This window comes from Eurosta solidaginis, chromosome 4, assembly GCF_040869045.1.
Source record: "Eurosta solidaginis isolate ZX-2024a chromosome 4, ASM4086904v1, whole genome shotgun sequence".
In the NCBI taxonomy this organism is placed as follows: Eukaryota; Metazoa; Arthropoda; class Insecta; order Diptera; family Tephritidae; genus Eurosta; species Eurosta solidaginis.
The window spans coordinates 31,891,920-31,917,276 of NC_090322.1; the positions used below are offsets into that span (position 1 = coordinate 31,891,920).

Below are 25,357 nucleotides of genomic sequence, written 5' to 3' on the forward strand. Positions count from 1 at the left end.
TCTTTGATATCATTCCACTTCGAGGAAATGATTTGGATTGCAATATCCACGGGTATGCTGGGGAACAAGGAAGCCACGTCAAAAGACACTAAACTCTCATCATCTTAAATATATGTACCTTTGACTCTTTCCTTAAACTCTGTGGCATCTTTCAAATTGTATTTGGACGACTGTGTTACATTTTTCAGTATGCCAACGACATATTAACACAAATTGTAGGATGGGGAATCAAAACATGAGCATATAGGTCGAAGGGGAATGCCTTCTTTGTGTATTTTTGGCAACCCATAAATCCTAGGTGGATTTGCACTTCTACAAATGAGAAGATTCTTTTCTTTTTCCTCAATGTTGCCATTGTTGAACATCTTCATTACAATTTCGTTGTTCTTATCCTGTAACTTGTTGGTCGGATCACGCTTTAAAACTATAAGCTGAAATATCGTTCACCATAGTTTACATTTTTACAGAATATTCTGTTCTGTCCATCGCTACAGTGGCATTGCCCTTATCAGCATTAAGTATCAGAACTTGCTTATTGTTTTTGAGGAACTTTTTGGTGGAGCGTAAAGTCACACACAAATATTTGTCACGCATTGAGGTCGTCTTCTTTTTCAATTGCTCATGTATCAGTGCCGTGAAATTGTTTCTTTCAATTTCCTGCCTTTCCTTATTTTGTATAGTTTGGACAATATTTTCCTCGTCAGCTATGAATTTGAGAAGTGGGAATTTTCCTTCTTCAAATGGCATAACATATTTCGGACCTAGAGATAAGAGCAATTGAATGTCTTTAGGAATGTCTAAATGTGTGGCATTGTGAAAGAATTCTGGTACTACCCTAATGTTGAGCTTTTCTTTTTCTTTTTGTTTCAATTTTTCGTACTTGTTTATTTGTATTTTTCTAATGTTTTTAGCAAGTTTGTTTTTGAGTACATCCTCGCTCTCAAAAAATGCCGATGAGTGATGAGAGTCTAGGTTTTGTGTTATATCTATTTTCAGTATACCTTTTTCCTTTTCTTTTTGTCTTCTAAGCTCATGTTTAATACGGATGATGTGGTTTAGTAGTTTCGTTTGCACAGTATCTATATATGTTGACACAACATTATTAAACTTACTTGGAATTTTCTTATTGATGATGTTATTGCTTATGGTGTATGCGATGTTTTTTGTTGCATTTGTAATAAATTTGGGAACCAACGCGCTTCTTTTCTGGAGAGGTGCAAAAGAATTTTGAAAGCAGAATTTTAAAAAGCAGAATTTTGTTTTTAGAATTTTGTACATACATAATTTCGACACCAACCCCAAAGAAAAATCTTAACTCGTTCAAAAGATATTAAACAAAAACCAAAAAATGGCCCGTGGGTCCCTTCGAAACCGCGGGTGGTATCCATAGTATTTTTGCGCAGAACACCTTTCTTCATTGGCGGCCTTCGGCAGCGCTTATAAAAATTACCCTAGGTGGGTCCAACACCGGTTTGGAGACCAAAACTATATCCGCGCAAAACACTTATGTTTACAATTTTTTGTGGGTACAACAACATTACAACAACCACAGGAAAATTGCGAACTTCAACTGCAAATATCTCCCGGCAGAGATACAATTTTTATTTTCCGCCTTCGGATTACTGTACGTGTCTTTTGACACCTCTCTCGATATTTTTGGTAGAGTATTAGCAGTCGACCCCTCAACTAGACTTTTACCGACAATTCAAACACCAATTTGCTTTTAAATAAAAACTCTTTAAGAGCACATTTTTTATTTCTGTGAAATAAATTTCTATTTTTAAAATTGTTGCAAAAGCCGTGCAAAAAAATTGTTCTGGAGCACTTTTTGCACGCTAGGAAAACCACATACGCAAAATTTTACTCTCTATGATATTCCGTTGAGAAAAAAATGGCCCGCAGTATTGATGCTAGATATTTTCATTTCCACACCTTGGACTTGAAGATTTTCCATACAAAATTTTATTTTTCAAATACTTTAAGTATTGAACATTTGAATATTTGTTTTCTTTGGATATTTAATTTTTGTTTTGTAAAGTATTTTAAAAATAAAATTTCTCGACCTTTGGGGGAGGGCGGTGTCCCCTATCCCCCCCCGTAGATCCGCGCCTGCTAAGTTGTGTATATCCATTATATATTTACAGAGATTTTATTACCCGCTTCCTAAAAACTTTATATAGGTCGCCATAGCTGAAGTTGAAATGCAATATTAGCAACTACAGCGTCAAAAAATGAAAAAAGTCGTTGTATACTGTATGTATCCATTACAAATTCCCAAAAAACGTTTGGTCATAAACCATAAGACCAAATAAATAAAGTTTCTTTTTACTCACTTGAGCGTCTCCACAACATACTCGGGTAAGCCCTCAGTCTTCGATAAGCATAAATAGCGTGTAGTCTGTCGGCCGAAAAGTATATTATTTTCGCGCCATAAATCTGCATCGGCATCTTGATCGTAAGTTCGATGTACTGGTGTGAAATTCTTTGGGCATCTAGAAAATGTACAAAAAAAACAACAAAATGTGCATATAAATAACGAGGCGATATGAATAAAATAGTTTTTAATAATAAAATAAATTAAAATAAATTGGAAATGCTGATGTAACATTGTTGATTTTGCAACAAAACAAAGGAAGCATTGAAAGCACGCAACACGCAAATACCAGCTGCTTGTGTGAAAAAGAAATACCGAGAAGAGGGAGTAAAGGAAATCGAACAAAGGGTATATTAATTTAGATTTTTAACCCTGTCTGCTTTGTCGGATCTAGTATATTGGATTCTCTGCACATCAATTTATCTAAAATGTCATACTTCAGGTTTCTGATATTGCGAAGGGTACGTTTGCTAATGTTTGCACATGGAGTCTGTCCAGCTACCGGTTCAACGAGTATTACATTGTATTCCTCCGGGAGCAACTTTTATGCTGGGAGTTTGGTAAATGCTTTCAAACTTTTTTAAATTGACTAAAATCCAGGGACGGAAAATAATATTTTTTTTCGGAATCGAAAAAGTCCGGGTCAAAAAATTTACCTAGGTGAAAATGTTTGAGTTCTTAGGTATCCCTATAGAAATATCATGTCGAATCATACATCCGTTTTATTTTTCGAACTTTTTCCATAAAAGTCCACATATAAAATTAAAATCTGTATTTTTATTTTTTGAGTCCGATAGAACTAGCTAAACTCGGACTTTTAAAAATACAAGTCCGGAAATAAAAGTTAAACCCGGAAAAGTCCGAGTTTAACTAGTTCTATCGGACTCAGGTAATAAACATCGGAAAATAATTTAATCGGGGATTGGCCGTATTGCTTTTTTTTAAATGTATGAAAACATTTATTTGAAGCAATTTGTTAATTTTATAATTTATTTAATAATTTGGGAAAAATTTAAAAAACGTGACATCAGGACGGACAAGGCGACAGCTGTTTCGATTATACCTTGTAAATCTCTTCAAAGCCTTTTCTCCCGGGAGTGGGAGTCGAACCCGCACTCGTACGATAGTTGAAATGGTTATAAACGCATTCAGCTACGTCATGCCTTAGTTGTTGTAAAGTTTTTTCCCAATTGCCTTCTTTTTTGCATATTTTAATCTTTTTACACATGCATACTTCGTATGCAATTATGTATGTGTTAAAGCTATGCTTGGGACGGCTGTTTTCAAAGAAACTTTGGTTTTGTTGCTGTTTTTGTTCTATTTATAGAACTACAACGAATTAACCAATTTTGAAGGCTTTGAAGAGATTTACAAGGTATAATCGAAACAGCTGTCGCCTTGTCCGTCCTGATGTCACGTTGTTTAAATTTTTCCCAAATTATTAAATAAATTATAAAATTAACAAATTGCTTCAAATAAATGTTTTCATACATTTAAAAAAAAAAGCAATACGGGCAATCCCCGATTAAATTATACAAACAGACAAAATTGGTTAATTCGTTGTAGTTCTATAAATAGAGCAAAAACAGCAACAAAACCAAAGTTTCTTTGAAAACCGCCGTACCAAGCATAGCTTTAACACATACATAATTGCATACGAAGTATGCATGTGTAAAAAGATTAAAATATGCAAAAAAGAAGGCAATTGGGAAAAAACTTTACAACAACTAAGGCATGACGTAGCTGAATGCGTTTATAACCATTTCAACTATCGTACGAGTGCGGGTTCGACTCCCACTCCCGGGAGAAAAGGCTTTGAAGAGATTTACAAGGTATAATCGAAACAGCTGTCGCCTTGTCCGTCCTGATGTCACGTTGTTTAAATTTTTCCCAAATTATTAAATAAATTATAAAATTAACAAATTGCTTCAAATAAATTTTTTCATACATTTAAAAAAAAAAGCAATACGGGCAATCCCCGATTAAATTATACAAACAGACAAAATTGGTTAATTCGTTGTAGTTCTATAAATAGAGCAAAAACAGCAACAAAACCAAAGTTTCTTTGAAAACCGCCGTACCAAGCATAGCTTTAACACATACATAATTGCATACGAAGTATGCATGTGTAAAAAGATTAAAATATGCAAAAAAAGAAGGCAATTGGGAAAAAACTTTACAACAACTAAGGCATGTCGTAGCTGAATGCGTTTATAACCATTTCAACTATCGTAGGTGTGCGGGTTCGACTCCCACTCCCGGGAGAAAAGGCTTTGAAGAGATTTACAAGGTATAATCGAAACAGCTGTCGCCCTGTCCGTCCTGATGTCACGTTGTTTAAATTTTTCCCAAATTATTAAATAAATTATAAAATTAACAAATTGCTTCAAATAAATGTTTTCATACATTTAAAAAAAAAAGCAATACGGGCAATCCCCGATTAAATTATACAAACAGACAAAATTGGTTAATTCGTTGTAGTTCTATAAATAGAACAAAAACAGCAACAAAACCAAAGTTTCTTTGAAAACCGCCGTACCAAGCATAGCTTTAACACATACATAATTGCATACGAAGTATGCATGTGTAAAAAGATTAAAATATGCAAAAAAGAAGGCAATTGGGAAAAAACTTTACAACAACTAAGGCATGACGTAGCTGAATGCGTTTATAACCATTTCAACTATCGTACGAGTGCGGGTTCGACTCCCACTCCCGGGAGAAAAGGCTTTGAAGAGATTTACAAGGTATAATCGAAACAGCTGTCGCCTTGTCCGTCCTGATGTCACGTTGTTTAAATTTTTCCCAAATTATTAAATAAATTATAAAATTAACAAATTGCTTCAAATAAATTTTTTCATACATTTAAAAAAAAAAGCAATACGGGCAATCCCCGATTAAATTATACAAACAGACAAAATTGGTTAATTCGTTGTAGTTCTATAAATAGAGCAAAAACAGCAACAAAACCAAAGTTTCTTTGAAAACCGCCGTACCAAGCATAGCTTTAACACATACATAATTGCATACGAAGTATGCATGTGTAAAAAGATTAAAATATGCAAAAAAAGAAGGCAATTGGGAAAAAACTTTACAACAACTAAGGCATGACGTAGCTGAATGCGTTTATAACCATTTCAACTATCGTAGGTGTGCGGGTTCGACTCCCACTCCCGGGAGAAAAGGCTTTGAAGAGATTTACAAGGTATAATCGAAACAGCTGTCGTCTTGTCCGTCCTGATGTCACGTTGTTTAAATTTTTCCCAAATTATTAAATAAATTATAAAATTAACAAATTGCTTCAAATAAATGTTTTCATACATTTAAAAAAAAAAGCAATACGGGCAATCCCCGATTAAATTATACAAACAGACAAAATTGGTTAATTCGTTGTAGTTCTATAAATAGAGCAAAAACAGCAACAAAACCAAAGTTTCTTTGAAAACCGCCGTACCAAGCATAGCTTTAACACATACATAATTGCATACGAAGTATGCATGTGTAAAAAGATTAAAATATGCAAAAAAGAAGGCAATTGGGAAAAAACTTTACAACAACTAAGGCATGACGTAGCTGAATGCGTTTATAACCATTTCAACTATCGTACGAGTGCGGGTTCGACTCCCACTCCCGGGAGAAAAGGCTTTGAAGATATTTACAAGGTATAATCGAAACAGCTGTCGCCTTGTCCGTCCTGATGTCACGTTGTTTAAATTTTTCCCAAATTATTAAATAAATTATAAAATTAACAAATTGCTTCAAATAAATGTTTTCATACATTTAAAAAAAAAAGCAATACGGACAATCCCCGATTAAATTATACAAACAGACAAAATTGGTTAATTCGTTGTAGTTCTATAAATAGAACAAAAACAGCAACAAAACCAAAGTTTCTTTGAAAACCGCCGTACCAAGCATAGCTTTAACACATAATTGCATACGAAGTATGCATGTGTAAAAAGATTAAAATATGCAAAAAAGAAGGCAATTGGGAAAAAACTTTACAACAACTAAGGCATGACGTAGCTGAATGCGTTTATAACCATTTCAACTATCGTACGAGTGCGGGTTCGACTCCCACTCCCGGGAGAAAAGGCTTTGAAGAGATTTACAAGGTATAATCGAAACAGCTGTCGCCTTGTCCGTCCTGATGTCACGTTGTTTAAATTTTTCCCAAATTATTAAATAAATTATAAAATTAACAAATTGCTTCAACTAAATGTTTTCATACATTTAAAAAAAAAAGCAATACGGGCAATCCCCGATTAAATTATACAAACAGACAAAATTGGTTAATTCGTTGTAGTTCTATAAATAGAGCAAAAACAGCAACAAAACCAAAGTTTCTTTGAAAACCGCCGTACCAAGCATAGCTTTAACACATACATAATTGCATACGAAGTATGCATGTGTAAAAAGATTAAAATATGCAAAAAAGAAGGCAATTGGGAAAAAACTTTACAACAACTAAGGCATGACGTAGCTGAATGCGTTTATAACCATTTCAACTATCGTAGGTGTGCGCGTTCGACTCCCACTCCCGGGAGAAAAGGCTTTGAAGAGATTTACAAGGTATAATCGAAACAGCTGTCGCCTTGTCCGTCCTGATGTCACGTTGTTTAAATTTTTCCCAAATTATTAAATAAATTATAAAATTAACAAATTGCTTCAAATAAATGTTTTCATACATTTAAAAAAAAAAGCAATACGGGCAATCCCCGATTAAATTATACAAACAGACAAAATTGGTTAATTCGTTGTAGTTCTATAAATAGAACAAAAACAGCAACAAAACCAAAGTTTCTTTGAAAACCGCCGTACCAAGCATAGCTTTAACACATAATTGCATACGAAGTATGCATGTGTAAAAAGATTAAAATATGCAAAAAAGAAGGCAATTAGGAAAAAACTTTACAACAACTAAGGCATGACGTAGCTGAATGCGTTTATAACCATTTCAACTATCGTAGGAGTGCGGGTTCGACTCCCACTCCCGGGAGAAAAGGCTTTGAAGAGATTTACAAGGTATAATCGAAACAGCTGTCGCCTTGTCCGTCCTGTTGTCACGTTGTTTAAATTTTTCCCAAATTATTAAATAAATCGGAAAATAATTTTTATCTTGATCCAAATATATTAAAAGTCCAAAATTAATAGAATTATATTATAAAAGGAATACGTTTCCGCAATAGTTTCCGCCCCTGATAAAATCATATTTTCGAGGAAGGTTACAGACATGCCAAGTCGCTAGGATATCGTGCGCCCTTTAGTTCCATTTAACTCTATGGATAGAAGTCTATCATAAATTTAAACAACTGAAAATCCTGTTTATTCAGTAGGCAAGACTCTGGTGACTTCAAGTTCCTCACAAATGGAGGGGTGTTGTATGACCTAGTGGTCATATCAAATCGTTTCAGAAATAGTAGGGCTAGTACCTTACTGGTGCTATGTTCCGGAACGTAAGGATCAATAACCGGCAAGTTACCATCAAACAAACTTACCAAAACCTTCGGCGAGTCCTTTGTCGCTACAAGAATAAGGAAAGTGTGAAAACTATGGGAAATGGTATCAAAAAGATTCATAAATTTTGTTTTATTTTATAAATGCGGTATTCATGTATAAATTGCCGTGCATCGTGAAATGCCAAAATTAAGTATTGAACATTTGAATATTTGTTTTCTTTGGATATTTCATTTTTGTTTTGTAAAGTATTTGAAAAATAACATTTCGCGACCTTTGGGGGGGGGCGGGAGGGGGTAGGAGGGGTAAATGCCCCCTAGATCCACGCCTGATTGTTAAAGTCTTAGGTACACCCAGTGTAAAATATGCAGAAAGCTGCGCTGGTTGTTGTTTGTACATTCATATATTAGCAGTAAAAACAAAATTAAAACGCGACTGCTGCGAAAAATTCTAAGAAATGGTATTCAAAAGCTAAACACATACATGCGGAAGCATTGTGGGCTAATTATGTGACCGCAACACGAGAGCTGCAACAACTACAATTGCACCAGCTAAGAAGCAAACCAACGTAGAGCAGTATAATGTACAAACAGGGTGAGCCAAAGGGAGCTATTTTACTCTTCTTCTTCTTGTAACAGTGCTTCGCCTCATCCAAAAGGTGCGACCACTCACAAATTTTCATCAATATCTTCAAACGGAAGTCCAAGGAAACATGCAGTTTCACTAAAAAGACAGGGCTGTTAGAGACGTTGGTTCCACAGTGCAATTGAAAGGATGGTTGTTGTCATGCGAAGACATATGTATATGTATATATTGGGGTTGATTCTGGATATGTAAGAGTTTAACCTATAACAGCATTTATATCGTGAGTGACGCGAATCACCCTTAGTTTCGCCGAGTATATGACTTTGCCGACTCATCGTGGCGTGGTTGAGGCTGCGGGCTTGTATGTGCTCTCCAGATTCAAACGGCTGAATGCTTATCAGCCAGATTTTTTCACAGTGCTTGCGGAGACGATTCCATATGCCCCTAGGAGGAGGCGACATGTTCAATCAGATGTCTGTTTGAGATGCCTAGGCTTCGGAGTATTCAACAAAAACTGCTTGTACTGCATTTAATTTCCCCCTTTTATGGTGAGTATTCCCGTCTCACTGCCTAGATGATGTTCTGGCAACATAAGAAGACATCTTGGGGCAGTACTGAGCATGGTGTTTTGACAAGCCTGCAGTTTTTAAACGTTTTTATTTAGCTTGACTTGGCAGACTAGTAGGTTGGTTGGCCGGCACGAATTTTGTAATTGAAATTTAAGTAACTTCCCGATAAGATACAAGCTTGAAACTTGGAATATAATTCAAAACCCGATGACAAGTCAATAATAAGAAAAAAATTTCGATAGATGGCACATGGATCTAAATATTTAAAAAAATCGTATTTGGGGTCCGATTTGGTTCATATTGTGAACACATAATACATACATGAATAGAAAGCGGCCTGTGAAAAAAATCGCCGCTAGGTGGCGTAAGGATCGAGATAATCAAAAAATCATAATTGTGGCCCGATTTGCTCCATATTTGGAACACATAATACATACATGAATAGAAAGCGACCTATGATGTCCGATGTGGCTCATATTTGGAACAAATATTACATACATACAGTCCGGTAGAAGTGACATCAAAATATTTTGTAGTTCGAGGAGGACAAGCACACGTGGCGCAGATTCGAGTATTTGGAAGGATTATGTATTGAGGACTTAGATTGCAACAAAGTGCGAGGAAAGAGGCCTTTTAATAATGAGTCACTAAATGAACTAAATAGAATGAGAAATAATAGGCAACAATAGGAGACATCTTAGGTATATTTTAATAACTAAAATGTTTTGAAAGTTTTCCAGGCGCTGAAACTTCATTGGTGCTTAAATGCCTAAGCAATTTTGGCCGTTTCGTAACAAGTCACGCTAGCTATCCCTGTTTCGCGATACCAATTGAGAGCACCAAGAGAGGTCAAGTCTTCCTCCACCTGCCTCTTTCAACTCAGTGAACTACTGCGTCCAAACTGCGGTGTCGACTGAAATACTTTCTTGACCGGCAAAGCCTTTGGGCTTTTACTCGCAGCAATATCTTCATATGCGCAAAGCTAAAACAGCTCATCATCATACCTCCTTCGATACTCGGCTTCGGCATCACGAACAGGACTGTGAAACTGAACTCATCACAGCACAGATTCAAAGGCTGGGTTCTTGAATGTCAAATCCCTTAAAATTGTTTACAGAGATGCAAAAGTTAAAACCGTGTTTAGGCTTTGCTGTGCACTGTATGTATCCATTATAAATTTCCAAAAGTTCAATTAAAACCTGCAAACAAAAATCAAAATGCCATTAGAAAATTTAAAAGCTACTACATACTGGTTAAAGTTAGTTCGCTTGTTGGCCCACCCTGTAGTATTTATTAGATATAATTGTATTAGCCTTTGTGTTGCTAAGATATTGCGGCCAAACAAACAGCCACTTTCTTATGTAAGCACCCAAGCGATAGATATAATGGAACTGGTACACGACATCACTTTTGAAAAATTGCTTTTGTCTTGCAAATGCGACCACCACCACATGCTCTATAACTCTTTTTGCGTAACCACATATTCTAATTATTACATATTTACTTATTGCATAAAAATATTTGTTCTTAATTCATATACATGAGTATTTTGCTACGTACTTTTCATAATCCTCAACAATTTGTAGTGATGTGATGGGCCGATTGTCAGGCAAAAAACTCATTATTGAATTGATGACATTCTTTTGTGTAGATAGTGCACCGACTGAATTCATGGCGGTGGGTGACGTCGCCACACCGATGCCACTTTGTATATGTTTGCCGGCTTTATTCATGTTAACAAGATATTGTGCTATTGTCGGGTTGAAAGACTTTTGCAAAATTATCGCGATATGCTGATTTCTTTATAATTTTTATTAGTTATTAGCTCGTTATTGCTGTTACTGTACATTTGTGGTTTCAACTAAAAGTGCCGCTGCGTTTCAGCAAACACATTCACGTTTCGCTAGCTGACAGTCTTGAATTTTTAATTAGTTTGTGCTCATCAAGCTTTGGTAATAAAATTTATGTAATCACTGCTTCTTAAAGTTTCCGCGCCTCCTTCGATGTTCTATGACGATCTTAAGCATTTAGGGGTTTTGCACTAAAAGAAAAAAACAAGAGGTGGATGCAATTGATTAGTTAGTCACTTTTTTGCAAAATATAAACATTTCTTATCTATGCTACTTATTGAATAAAATATATATACCTACAGACACGATGAGTACGTACTTCAGCATTTTATTTAAATAACGAACGTCAATGAAACTGAACAAATGTATATGTACAAATATTATATAAGATACGTGATAGATCAGTGGGTGAAGCGTAATACTTTGATCAGGAACCAGTCAGTTCAAAACCTCCCTACGGACCTCACAATTTTCCCTAATTTTTTTTTTTAATAAAAGTGTAGACTTTTCTTCTATAAATCTACAACTTTATTCTACGCAGTTATTGAAACTGCTATGATACTCTGGAATTTCTTTTTTTGCCACTGCTCCGACTATGAACATGTACGGAGCATAGAGCAAAGCGGTAGCATAAAAAAGTGATAGCATTTTTAGGCTCTGCTCTGAGCTACGTCGTATTTTAGAGCACAGCAAATAGCAGAAAAAAACTGCGAAAGAAATACTTTTGTAATGGAGCTATAACAAAACGATTCATTTATTGCTATTTGCTCTGTTGGACATTGTTATGCTACGGCTCTGCTCTATGCTCTGTTCATGTTCATGTTCTGCTACTAATGAGTAGCAAACACTGGTTCTACGTTGGAATTCAAGGGGTTGATAAGCGTAGTTCAGAGCTCCGGCAGCCCAATTGTCAACCTAAGCGAAGCGAATCGTTTTACAAATATGGATGTTTCATACACTAAAGAGTAACTTTAGCTCGAAGTGAATTAACTTTGTATTATTTTAAATGCGATAGTATAATTTAGTCTGCCGTGGTGTGGTGGCAGCGTGTTCCGTCTACCACACTGACGATCCTGGGTCCGATTCCCTGGCAAAGCAACATCAAAAATTTAAAACAATTTTTTTCTTGGGTTCAATTCCAGTGCAAACAACATCAAAAATTTATAAACAAGTTTTTATACTCAGCGAGCTTTGCACACAGAGTATATTAACTTTGATTGGATAATGGTTGGTTGTACAGGTATAAAGGAATCGAGATAGATATAGACTTCCTTATATCAAAATCATCAGCATCGAAAAACAAGTAAGGAAGGCTAATTTCGGGTGTATCCGAACATTACATACTCAGCTGAGAGCTTTGGAGACAAAATAAGGGGAAATCACAATGTAGGAAAATGAACCTAGGGTAATCCTGTTGTTGTTGTTGTTGTTGTAGCGATAAGGTTGCTCCCCGAAGGCTTTGGGGAGTGTTATCGATGTGATGGTCCTTTGCCGGATACAAATCCGGTACGCTCCGGTACCATAGCACCATTAAGGTGCTAGCCCGACCATCTCGGGAACGATTTATGTGGCCACGTTAAACCTTCAGGCCATTCCCTCCCTCCCTACCCCCAAGTTCCTTGAGGAGCTTGGGGTCGCCAGAGCCTCGTCTGTTAGTGAAACAGGATTCGCCGCGGATAGGTGAGGTTGACAATTGGGTTTGGAGAAGCTATATATTGCGCTGGCAACCTGAAAGGTTGCGCTACACAGCCCCTTGAATCTGGATTTTAGTCGCCTCTTACTACAGGCATACCTACCGCGGGTATATTCTGATCCCCTAACCCGCTGGGCCCAGGGTAATCCTCGAATGTGTTTGTATGACATGGGTATCAAATGGAAGGTATTAAAGAGTATTTTAAAAGGGAGTGGGCTATAGTTCTATAGGTGGACGCCATTTCGGGATATCGTCATAAAGTTGCACCAGGGGTGACTCTAGAATGCGTGTTTACCATATGGGTATCAAATGAAAGGTCTTAATGAGTATTTTAAAAGGGAGTGGGCCTTAGTTCTAAAGGTGGACGCCTTTTCGAGATAACGCCATAAAGGTGGACCAGGGGTGACTCTATAATGTGTTTGTACGATATGGGTATCAAATTAAAGGTATTAATGAGGATTTTCAAAGGGAGTGGCGCTTAGTTGTATATGTGAAGGCGTTTTCGAGGTATCGACCAAAATGTGGACCAGGGTGACTCAGAACAGCATCCGTCGGGTACCGCTAATTTATTTATATATGTCATACCACGATCAGTATTCCTGCCAAGATTCCAAGGGCTTATGATTTCGCCCTGCAGAACTTTTTCATTTTCTTCTACTTAATATGGTAGGTATCACACCCATTTTACAGTTTTTTCTAAAGTTATATTTTGCCTCAAAAACCCAATCCTATCACCATGTTTGTCCCTTTTTTCGTATTTGGTATAAAATTATGGATTTTTTTTCATTTTTTCAAAATTTTCGAAATCGAAAAGTGGGCGTGGTCGCCCATTTTTAATACCAAGATAAAGTGAGTTCAGGTAAGTACATGAACTAAGTTTGGTAAAGATATAACGATTTTTGCTCAAGTTATCGTGTTAACGGCCGAGCGGAAGGACAGACGGTCGACTGTGTATAAAAATGGGCGTGCCTTCAGCCGATTTCGCACATTTTCACAGTTATCGTCATAGAATCTATGCCTCTACCAAATTTCGCAAGGATTGGTACATTTTTGTTCGACTTATGGCATTAAAAGTGTTCTAGACAAATTAAATGAAAAAGAGTGAGCCACGCCCATTTTGAAATTTTCTTTTATTTTTTAAATTTGTTGCACCATATCATTACTGGAGTTGAATGTTGACATAATTTACTTATATACTGTAAAGATATTAAATTTTTTGTAAAAATTTCACTTGAAAAAAATTTTTTTTTAAAGTGGGCGTGGTCGTTTCCGATTTTGCTAATTTTTATTAAGCATACATATAGTTATAAGAGTAACGTTCCTGTCAAATTTCATCATGATATCTTCAACGACTGCCAAATTACAGCTTGCAAAAGTTTTAAATTACCTTCTTTTAAAAGTGGACGGTCCAAAATTTTACTAATTTTCTATTCTGCGTCATAAGGTCAACCCACCTACCAAGTTTCATCGCTTTATCCGTTTTTGGTAATGAATTATCGCACTTTTTCGGTTTTTCGAAATTTTCGTTTCCGATTTCGTTAATTTTAAATAGCGATCTGAGATGAGCGCCCAGGAACCTACATATCAAATTCCATCAAGATACCTCAAAATTTAATCAAGTTATGAATTTGTTTTTTCGCCCAGATCATTTTGATATATAGAAGTCTATATCTATCTCGATTAGTTTATGCCGTTACGGATTACCGTTATGCGAACAAAATTAATATTGTTACGAATTTACTTGCAATCCTCTTATTTGCAATCCTCTGCTAAGTCCGATTCACTAAACTGTTGAATAAATAACTCCAATATGTAATAATGCAAAATGGCCTTTATTAAAGTACTTCACAATAACACTCAAACTGTGCAACGAACAGCTTAATAACCAAACTGATAGCTTAAATGAAACTGACTTTCAAAATAATACTGCTATTGCTCGCTAGATATCGTCTTAGTCGTAACTGCTTGACAACTCAAATCAAACTGAATTCCAGCGCCTCTACATCTGCGGCCTTTTATACTCTCTGGTTTCCTCGTTCGCATCTTCTAGAATCTACTAGCATTGTTAGTTTTTCTCATTGCATACTTATAGGAGTATCTCAGATATATGCATGTATATGTGCACTGACTCTCCGCTGCTCGTATACATACATGGTACATATATGTAGACGCAGTTATTGTTTCGTTTATGTAGATACATGATGATTGAATTATTGATGTGCATTCACGTCACTGCTTAGCATCGGCTTAGAGCTGGCAGCACTCCTTAGTTTTGCTAATATTCGTAACACTGCTCTCCACCTAAGTCTGGTCGTCCCGATCAGACAAATCTCTCGATCTAAACGCTGCTAGCATCGCCAAATGTACCACTCTTCTACTCCGTGGTTTCTCAATGCTTTGTATGTGGTAGATGGTATCACTGATCTTCTTCACAACCTTGTACGGGCCTTCTCAACTGCACCGAAATTTGGATGGAACACCTTTCCGCCGGTTAGGGTTGTATAACAGTACCAAATCTCCCGCCAAGAAACTTTTCGAATTATTGTTCTCATGGTACCTGTGTTTCATCGTACCACTCAATACCCTGGTTCGTTCCTTCACACTCTGTTGTTTGGCCGATGAACTACTTCGTAGAGCTTGCGCTGGACGGATTTGTTTTGCATAATCAGTATCGTTCCCACGTTTCACCACAGTAGTGCGCTCTGGCTTGAAACTACCCTCGCATTCTTTCTCGGAAATTCGTTGCTTCGTTTTCCTGCGTCTTTTAGGTTTTGTCAATTCCAGTGTTTCTCTCGCAGGTACTTTTGATTTTGATTTATTTGGCCCATTCGATCTATCAACCTTTGCCTTTGACTTTCGTGGTCTTTGTCGAGTATTTTCCACCAGTACCCGATTACTGCTGAACCCTTTTTCCAAACTAAAGTTAAGTGGTATGTCCTGGTTCTTATAGCGCATAATTTTTCTCCGCATCTCCACTCCCAATATGACTTCATCAACGATCTCCGCCACAACGAATTTGTGTAGAACCATGACTTTTCCAATTAATACCTCACATACTACTTCGCCTTGGACTTGATTATAATCGCCTGTGACCGTACGCAACCTTGCTCCAGGTAATGACTTTACTCTCCTGTAGACCAAATCAGATCGAATCAAGGAATGAGATGCCCCCGTATCTACAGTCAGTACACGCTCTTTACCATCCACATTCCCTCTGATGGTAAGACTGCTTGATTTCCTTCCAATCTGCGACACAGATATCATAGGACATTCAATAGCCGGGGCAAGTTTTCGTTCTTTACATCCGACACGCTCTTGCTCATTTCCGCCAGCTTTGCGTTTACGGCCACCCACATTGTTGGAACTATTAGGACCAAGATCGCAATGACGTGCAATGTGACCAGGGTTGCCGCACTTGAAACATTTAATAACTCCGGCATTCTTCTGTTGAGATCCCTTCAGTGCTTCCAAAATTGTGTCTACCCACTCTGGCCTTTCTACTTCCACGCGATGAGCTTTGTACGCTGGCTTACTCAAAAGTGAGGCTGTTTCCTGAGTCAGTGCATGCGATACCGTTTCAGCAAATGTTAGTTTTGGATTCGCATATGTAGCCCGCTTCATTTCCACATCTCGTATGCCATTTATGAAACTCTGGATTTTTACTCTTTCAGTGTATTCCACGGGTGCGTCCGCATTTGCAAGATGGGCCAATCTTTCAATATCTGAAGCAAACTCCTGCAATGTCTCATTTGCTTTTTGGTAGCGGTTTTGCAACTCAATTTGGAATATCTGTTTTCTATGCTCGCTTCCATAACGTCGTTCTACAGCAGCCATCAATGCTTCATAATTGTTCCGCTCTCCTTCGGGAATCGTCTGTAGGATTTCCGCTGCTGGCCCCTTCAATGCCACGAACAGTGCAGCAACTTTATCTTCCGCATTCCAGTTGTTCACTGCTGCGGTCTTCTCAAATTGGAGCTTAAATACCTGGAATGGAACAGAACCATCATACGTTGGGGATTTTACCTTCAGAGTAGACGTTGAAGTGATTGGACGGTTCAATTGTAACTCCTGAATCCGATCTTTCAAAGCATCCATCTCGGCCTCCACTTTATTTTGTCGTTCACTAACAGCCTCCAGCTGCGATGAGAATTTTGTTTCCTGTGCCTCCAGCTTTGGTGAGATACGCTCTTCTTGTGCTTCGAACTGTAATGTTATGCGTGCCTCTTGTTCTTTTAATTCAGGCATGCTTAACGAACGAAACGATATCATTTCGTTACGATAATCAACGCTAATAAACGAAACGAAGTCACTTCGTTTCGTTTATTAACGTTAAAAACGTCAAATCAACGTTAATTTGACGATCTTAACGTTAATAAACGAAACGAAGTGACTTCGTTTCGTTTATTAGCGTTGATTATCGTAACGAAATGATATCGTTTCGTTCGTTAAGCATGCCTGTTTTAATTGTTCTGCAATTTGTGACGCCATGTGTGTTTTCTGTTCTTCCAATTGTGTTTCCATCTTGGAAGTTATACGGTTCTCCTGTGATTCTAGTTGTGATGCCATATATGTCTTCTGCTCTTCCAGTTGTGATGACATTTGTGACGACATTTCTGAAATACGCGCCTTCTGTTCTTCCATCTTGGATATTATACGGTTCTCCTGCGATTCCATATATGTCTGCTGTTCTGCCAGTTGAGATGACACTGTCGATGTTTGAGCAGATATTGCAGCTAAAATCATGTTCAAGTCTGTGCTGGTAACCGTCTGCGATGTTTCGTTTTTCTCTTCAATTTTTGCTGTCTCCTCGCCATCAAGATGAAAGACATACTCTTCCACATCAATTCATTCTGCTTCCATTGCTTCTCGTAGCCGTGCCTGAAGTTCAAGTTTAACGCCGCTTGTATTCAATCCACGGCTCTCCAACTCCTTCTTCAGTTGCTGGATCTTCAATTCACTGAACTTTGCCGTGTCCTTGTTGTCCTCCGGGATTTATTCAACAATTCCTCTTCTGACACCAATTGTAACGAATTTGCTGCAAATACTCTTATTTGCAATCTTCTGCTAAGTTCGAATCACTAAACTGTTGAATAAATAACTCCAATATGTAATAATGCAAAATGGCCTTTATTAAAGTACTTCACAATAACACTCAAACTGTGCAACGAACAGCTTAATAACCAAACTGATAGCTTAAATGAAACTGACTTTCAAAATAATACTGCTATTGCTCGCTAGATATCGTCTTAGTCGTAACTGCCTGACAACTCAAATCAAACTGAATTCCAGCGCCTCTACATCTGCGGCCTTTTATACTCTCTGGTTTCCTCGTTCGCATCTTCTAGAATCTACTAGCATTGCTAGTTTTTCTCATTGCATACTTATAGGAGTATCTCATATATGTGCATGTATTTGTGCACTGACTCTCCGCTGCTCGTATACGTACATGGTACATATATGTAGACGCAGTTATTGTTTCGTTTATGTAGATACATGATGATTGAATTATTGATGTGCATTTACGTCACTGCTTAGCATCGGCTTAGAGCTGGCAGCACTCCTTAGTTTTGCTAATATTCGTAACAATATACTCTGTGAGCTTTGCTCAGCTGAGTATAAAAATTTGATTGAGCCATGTCCGTCCGTCCGTCCGTCTGTCCGTCCGTTAACACGATAACTTGTGTAAATATTGAGATAACTTCACCAAATTTGGTACACGAGCTTATCTGGACCCAGAATAGATTGGTATTGAAAATGAAAGTTCAAGTTGAAATGAGCGAAATCGGATGATAACCACGCCCACTTTTTATATATATAACATTTTGGAAAACACAAAAAACCAGATTATTTAGTAAATAATACACCTGTATTTTATTTCATTTTCCAAATGGATTTATAACAATAAATAGGAAAAACTTCAAATTTTAAAAAATGGGCGTAGCACCGCCCCTTTTATGACTATGCAATTTTCTATATTTCGGGAGCCATAACTCGAAGAAAAATTAACGGATCGTAATAAAATTGGGTACACAAATTTTCCCTATAGCAGGAAATATTTCTAGAAAAATGGACGGGATCGGTTAAAGACCACGGCAACTTAGATATAAAACAAGTTTAAAAGGGTCGTAGATTTACCATTATTTTTACCATGAAAAGGTTCTCAGTGAAAACTCATCTGCCTTGCAGATGCCGCTCGGAGTCGGCGTGAAACATGTAGGTCCCGCCCCGCAAAATTGTAGGAAAAATTAAAAACGACCACGACGCAAATTGGAAGAGAAGCTCGGCTTAAATCTCCGCGGAGGTATATCGCACCTTATATCTTTATATATAAAAATCACGTGTCACATTTTTTGTCCGCGATGGACTCCTAAACTACTGAACCGATTTTGAATTTGTTTTGTACCCCGTGTGTAGTTTGATCTAACTTGAAATATAGGATATATTCGCAATATTATTTTATTGCAAAATTTTTTCTATGTTTATACGTAATAATAAAAGGTTGCGTATACGCACCGGCACTCATATTTTCAGGTGGTACGGATATACTTCGTGTAATTGGTTGGTGTTTAATTAAACAATGTGCTTCTCAATAAAAAAGATTATATCGAATGTTCAAACGTGCGGGTACCCCTAGAATGTGTTTATGTAATATGGATAACAAATGAAAGCTGTCGATGAGTGCTTTAGTACAGAGTAATATATTATACCGCTGGGTACTAGGGTCTCGAGATATAGGCCAAAACGTGGACCCGGCTACCCCTAGAATGTGTGGGTAATATGGATATCAAATGAAAGCTGTTGCTGAGAGCTCTTAAGTAATTTTCATTGTGATATTCGATTTAGTCGCATCAACCTGGCAAAACTGATAAATATGCATGCGAAGCCGAAATAGAGACATGAATTAATAGCACCCACATACCTATTTACATACGTCCTATTCGATTTGCCTGAAATTTGGTATATAAATTTGTCTACATTAGTATTTACGATCCTTTTTTCCGAGAAGTAGACCAGAGACGAACTGGGACTGGGATTAGGACTAGGACTGGGACTGAGACTCGGAGTGGGACTGGGACTGGAACAAAAGAGATAGACTGAGAGATAGATAGAATGAGACGAAGATGGAGATAGATGAAGCGAAAAAGGCGGAGGGAGGAGTGAATAAAAGGATTACGAAAAAGTGAAGAGGGCGAAGGCAGAGACGGAAAAGGCTTTTTAAAATGTATGCAGATAGGCCATATTTAAGGCAGAACAACATCTGCCGGGTCTGCTAGTATACATATATATATTTTTTTAAGGTGTCAATAAGTTTCAAAAAGCAAAAATTTAATAACAGGGGATCCAATTTTACCCAAGGTTTCTTTTGCGCTACATTGACCCAGTTTTTTGCTTTACGTTTTTCCAGTAAACTATTGAACTGGGAAGTTGAACTTTAATAACATCTGTGCTTGGTAAAGTAACGAAGCAAAGTGTCGATATTTTACTCATGACTTGCTTAAAAGTATCAAGTTCGAAATACCCGAGTATGTTTTCAAAAGTATCAGTTCTCGTGTCGTTCTGTTACAAGTTTATGATGCAAGTATATGAACCAAAGCGTAATGACACATGACAAAACTATTATAAAATATTTAAAAAAAGTAATAAAGAGATTGTTTATATAAGCAAAACTGCTTAAATGGCAAATAATTAAATGTATCAAAATAAAAAAACTTTTCGACTCGGCTGAACAGGTATTAAAAAGTACTTGACTTGCGCGTGTGTCAATGTCAAGAGAGGCAATATAATTGAAGATTATATATTTTTAGAATACGTATAATGTAGTGATTCATTGCAAAGACAAAATCACGAAAGATAAAATTATAAAAAGTTATTAAAACGTTTGTGGACTTGCATTTACACCAATTGACCAAAGTGATAAAAAGGGCAGGAGACAAAATGTGTGTGATTTTATTCTGTTATTCGATTAAGCTTAATAATCAATTACTTCGATAACTTGATTAATTCAAATTTTTATGACTTAATATAATCGAATGTTTTTTGAACATGTAAAGTATGAAAGATGCAAGAAATGTGATTCAACAATTTATTTAAACTGTGATTAATCAAAAAGACGATTACTGAATTTGATTAATTAAACAACTGATTAATCAAGGTAACAGCCATTTTGATTAATAAAAAAAATTGATTAAACAGTTTAGTAATTTGAAATGTGTTTATCAATCGCACAGCCCTAGTGTTTACATAATCCTAAAGATGATAACACGCATTAAATATTTAGCTAAAGACATTTAAGATTCTGATTTCAATTGACTCACAATATTATGGTTGAATGTTATCTAGTATTTCAGATGATTATGGAATTCAATTTTTAGGCACAAACAAGGAAAGCAGAGATAAGTGCACAGAATTAAGTAATATCTACATGATAGATGACGGTGGATTTGAAAGAGAGTGTGAAAACTTTTGCACTGCCAGACTATAAAAGGCTAATTTTAACGCCCCTTATTGGTGCTTTAAATGTATGAAAACATTTATTGGAAGCAACTTTTTAATTAAAAAAAAAAAATCCCACTCCCAGGAGAAAAGGCTTCGAAGAGATTTACAAGGTACATATAATCGAAAAAGCTGTCGCCTCATCAGTCCTGATATCACATTATTTAAATTTTTCCCAAATTAATTAAAAATCTGGATTTATTTTGAGAAGGCGCGATAGCCTCCGAAGAGATTTTAGGGCGATCTTCTCTTCCAATTTTCATCGCACTCCTTTTAATGTTTCCTACGAATTGGCGGAACTGGACCGATATGATTCATGTCGACTCCGAATGGCATCTGCAAGGCAGATGAGTTTTCGTTGAAAAGTTTTTCGTGGCAGAAATACACTCAGAGTGTTTGCCAAATCACGGCCAAGGGACGACCCCCTTTAGAAAAACTTTTGTTAAATTGAAAAAACTTGTTTCTAAGATTTTGATGTTACTTTGCCCAGGGCGTGAACCCAGTCTCTTTGGTGTGGTAGACGGAGCACGCTCCTACCACACCACGGCGGCCGCAAAAACAACATAAAGCTACAATAAAATTAGTTGGCGATAGCCGTGGTATGCTTCGCCTGAGGAAACATTACAAGGAGCACGATGTAAATTGGGAGAGAAGTTCGGCCTAAATCTCTACGGAGATACATAGCGCTTTGCATTCATTTTTTTATTTTTATTTAAAATCAAATTTAAAAATAAAGAAAGGAAAGGAGATGAATGGAAAGGTAAGGTAGGGAAGGGAAAGAAAGCAAATGTATAGCGACGTCTATAGTGGTTGACTTTCAGCCACTGGGCGAATACTTACTTAATTGGCGCTTAACCGTTTAACCGGTTATGGCCATCCAACAAACCGCGCCAGACGCTTCTTCGCTCTGCCAACTGGCGCCAATTGGTCACATCAAGGGAGTTTAAATCGTTTTCCATCTGGGCTTTCCAGCGGAGTGAGGCCGCTCTCTACTTCTGCTTCCATAGGCGGGTTCCCTTAGAAACACTTTCTTTGCCGGAGCGTCATCTTCCATTCGCATAACATGGCCTCGCCAGCGTAGCCGCTGCGTTTTAATTCGCTGGACTATGTTCATGTCTGCGTATAGCTTGTACAGCTTGTCATTAAATCTTCTTCGGTACTCCCCATCGCCAACGTGTAGAGGTCCATAAATCTTTCGAAGAACTTTTCTCTCGAACACTTCCAGAGCCGCTTCATCTGATGTCATGGTCCATGCTTCTGCACCATATAGTAGGATGCGTACGATGAGTGACTTGTAGAGCATGATTATCGTTCGCCGAGAGAGGACTTTAATTTTCAATTGCCTACCTAGTCCAAAGTAGCATATATTGTCAAGATTTCAGAGCTGTTGTTGTTGTTAGTGTTAATGCTGGTTCCCAAATAAACGAAGTCTTTTAGTATTTCGGAATTATGGGCGAACTCTGGTACTGTTAAATTGAGGAAGTCACTGTATTTAAGATCAAACGTTTCATGATTGACTGAATTAGTTAGGGCGCATGTACGGGAGCTTTGTTTTAATTTATTTACACTACTTTTTCTTTAACTTTTTCTTTCAACAGTAGTAGCAGCGCAGAGTAAAAGAAATTTACAACAATACAACAAATTGAACAAGTAAGGAAGGCTAAGTTCGGGTGTAACCGAACATTACATACTCAGTTGAGAGCTATGGAGACAAAATAAGGAAAATCACCATGTAGGAAAATGAACCTAGGGTAACCCTGGAATGTGGTTGTATGACATGTGTATCAAATGGAAGGTACTAAAGAGTATTTTAAGAGAGAGTAGGCCATAGTTCTATGGATGGACGCCATTTAGGGATATCGCCATAAAGGTGGACCAGGGCTGACTCTAGAATGTGTTTGTACGATATGGGTATCAAATGAAAGGTGATAATGAGTATTTTAAAAGGGAATGGGCTTTAGTTCTATAGGTGAACGCCTTTTCGAGAAATCCCCATAAAGGTGGACCAGGGGTGACTCTAGAATATGTTTGTACGATTTGGGTATCAAATGAAAGCTGTTAATGAGTATTTTGAAAAGGAGTGATCCTTAGTTCCCTAGGTGGACGCCGTTTCGAGATATCGCCATAAAGGTGGACCAGGGGTGTCTCTAGTTGTACGATATGGGAATCAAATGAAAGGTGTTACTGAGCGTTTTAAGAGGGAGTGGGCATTAGGTCTATAGGTGGACGCCTTTTCGAAATGTCGCCATTAGGGTGGGCCAGGGGTGACTCTAGAATGTGTTTGTACGATATGGGTATCAAACGAAAGGTGTTACTCAGCATTTTAAGAGGGAGTGGGCATTAGGTCCATAGGTGGACGCCTTTTCGAGATATCGCCATTAGGGTGGGCCAGGGGTGACTCTGGAATGTGTTTGTACGATATGGGTATCAAATGAAAGGTGGTAATGAGTATTTTAAAAGGGAGTAATCCTTAGTTCTATAGGTGGACGCCTTTTCGAGATATCGCCATAAAAGTGGAGCAAGGGTGACTCTAGAATGTTTGTACGATATGGGTATCAAACGAAAGGTGTTACTGAGCATTTTAAGAGGGAGTGGGCACTAGGTCTATAGGTGGACGCCTTTTCGAGATATCGCCATTAGGGTGGGCCAGGGGTGACTCTAGAATGTTTGACGATATGGGTATCAAACGAAAGGTGTACTGAGCATTTTAAGAGGGAGTGGGCATTAGGTCTATAGGTGGACACCTTTTCGAGATATCACCATTAGGGTGGGCCAGGGGTGACTCTAGAATGTTTGTACGATATGGGTATCAAAGGAAAGGTGTTACTGAGCATTTTAAGAGGGAGTGGGCATTAGGTCTATAAGTGGACGCCTTTTCGAGATATCGCCATTAGGGTGGGCCAGGGGTGACTCTAGAATGTTTGTACGATATGGGTATCAAAGGAAAGGTGTTACTGAGCATTTTAAGAGGGAGTGGACATTAGGTCTATAGGTGGACGCCTTTTCGAGATATCGCCATTAGGGTGGGCCAGGGGTGACTCTAGAATGTTTGTACGATATGGGTATCAAAGGAAAGGTGTTACTGAGCATTTTAAGAGGGAGTGGGCATTAGGTCTATAGGTGCACGCCTTTTCGAGATATCGCCATTAGGGTGGGCCAGGGGTGACTCTAGAATGTTTGTACGATATAGGTATCAAAGGAAAGGTGTTACTGAGCATTTTAAGAGGGAGTGGACATTAGGTCTATAGGTGGACGCCTTTTCGAGATATCGCCATTAGGGTGGGCCAGGGGTGACTCTAGAATGTTTGTACGATATGGGTATCAAAGGAAAGGTGTTACTGAGCATTTTAAGAGGGAGTCGGCATTAGGTCTATAGGTGCACGCCTTTTCGAGATATCGCCATTAGGGTGGGCCAGGGTTGACTCTAGAATGTGTTTGTACGATATGGATATCAAATTAAAGGTATTAATGAGGGTTTTAAAAGCGAGTGGCCCTTAGATGTATATGTGAAGGCGTTCTCGCGATATCGATCAAATGTGGATCAGGTGATCCAGAAAATCATCTGTCGGGTGCTGCTAATTTATTTATATATTCAATAACACTAACAGTATTCCTGCCAAGATTCCAAGGGCTGTTGATTTCGCCTTGTAGAACTTTTTTCATTTTCTTCTACTTAATATGGTAGGTGTCACACCCATTTTACAAAGTTTTTTCCAAAGTTATATTTTGCGTCAATAAACCAATCCAGTTACCATGTTTCATCCCTTTTTTTCGTATTTGGTATAGAATTATGGCATTTTTTTAATTTTTCGTAATTTTCGATATCGATAAAGTGGGCGTGGGTATGGTCGGATTTCGGCCATTTTTTATACCAAGATAAAGTGAGTTCAGATAAGTACGTGGGCTAAGTTTAGTAAAGATATATCGGTTTTTGCTCAAGTTATTGTGTTAACGGCCGAAAGGAAGGACAGACGGTGGACTGTGTATAAAAACTGGGCGTGGCTTCCACCGATTTCGCCCATTTTCACAGAGAACAGTTAACGTCATAGAATCTAAGCCCCTAACAAATTTCACACGGATTGGTAAATTTTTGTTCGACTTATGGCATTAAAAGTATTCTAGACACACTAAATGAAAATGGGCGGAGCCACGCCCATTTTGAAATTTTCTTTTATCTTTGTATTTTTTTGCATCATATCATTACTGGAGTTGAATTTTGACTTAATTTACTTATATACAGTAAAGATATTAAGTTTTTTGTTAAAATTTGAATTTAAAAAAAATTTTTTTTAAAAAGTGGGCGTGTTCTTCATCCAATTTTGCTAATTTTTATTTA

At 37.5% G+C, this 25,357-nt stretch overlaps 1 protein-coding gene across 1 annotated transcript in view; it reads right to left on the minus strand.

Annotated features, from left to right (window-relative positions):
- Positions 1–25,357, minus strand: part of Mvb12 (multivesicular body subunit 12-like Mvb12) — a 69,446-nt gene that overhangs the window by 28,625 nt on the left and 15,464 nt on the right. Inside the window, exons 2-3 of the mRNA XM_067781137.1 lie at positions 10,546–11,026; positions 2,334–2,492 (exon numbers count right to left, since the gene is read on the minus strand). Coding sequence (XP_067637238.1) covers positions 2,334–2,492; positions 10,546–10,718 — 332 coding nt within the window. The 5' untranslated portion in view covers positions 10,719–11,026. The remainder of the gene's footprint in view (positions 1–2,333; positions 2,493–10,545; positions 11,027–25,357) is intronic.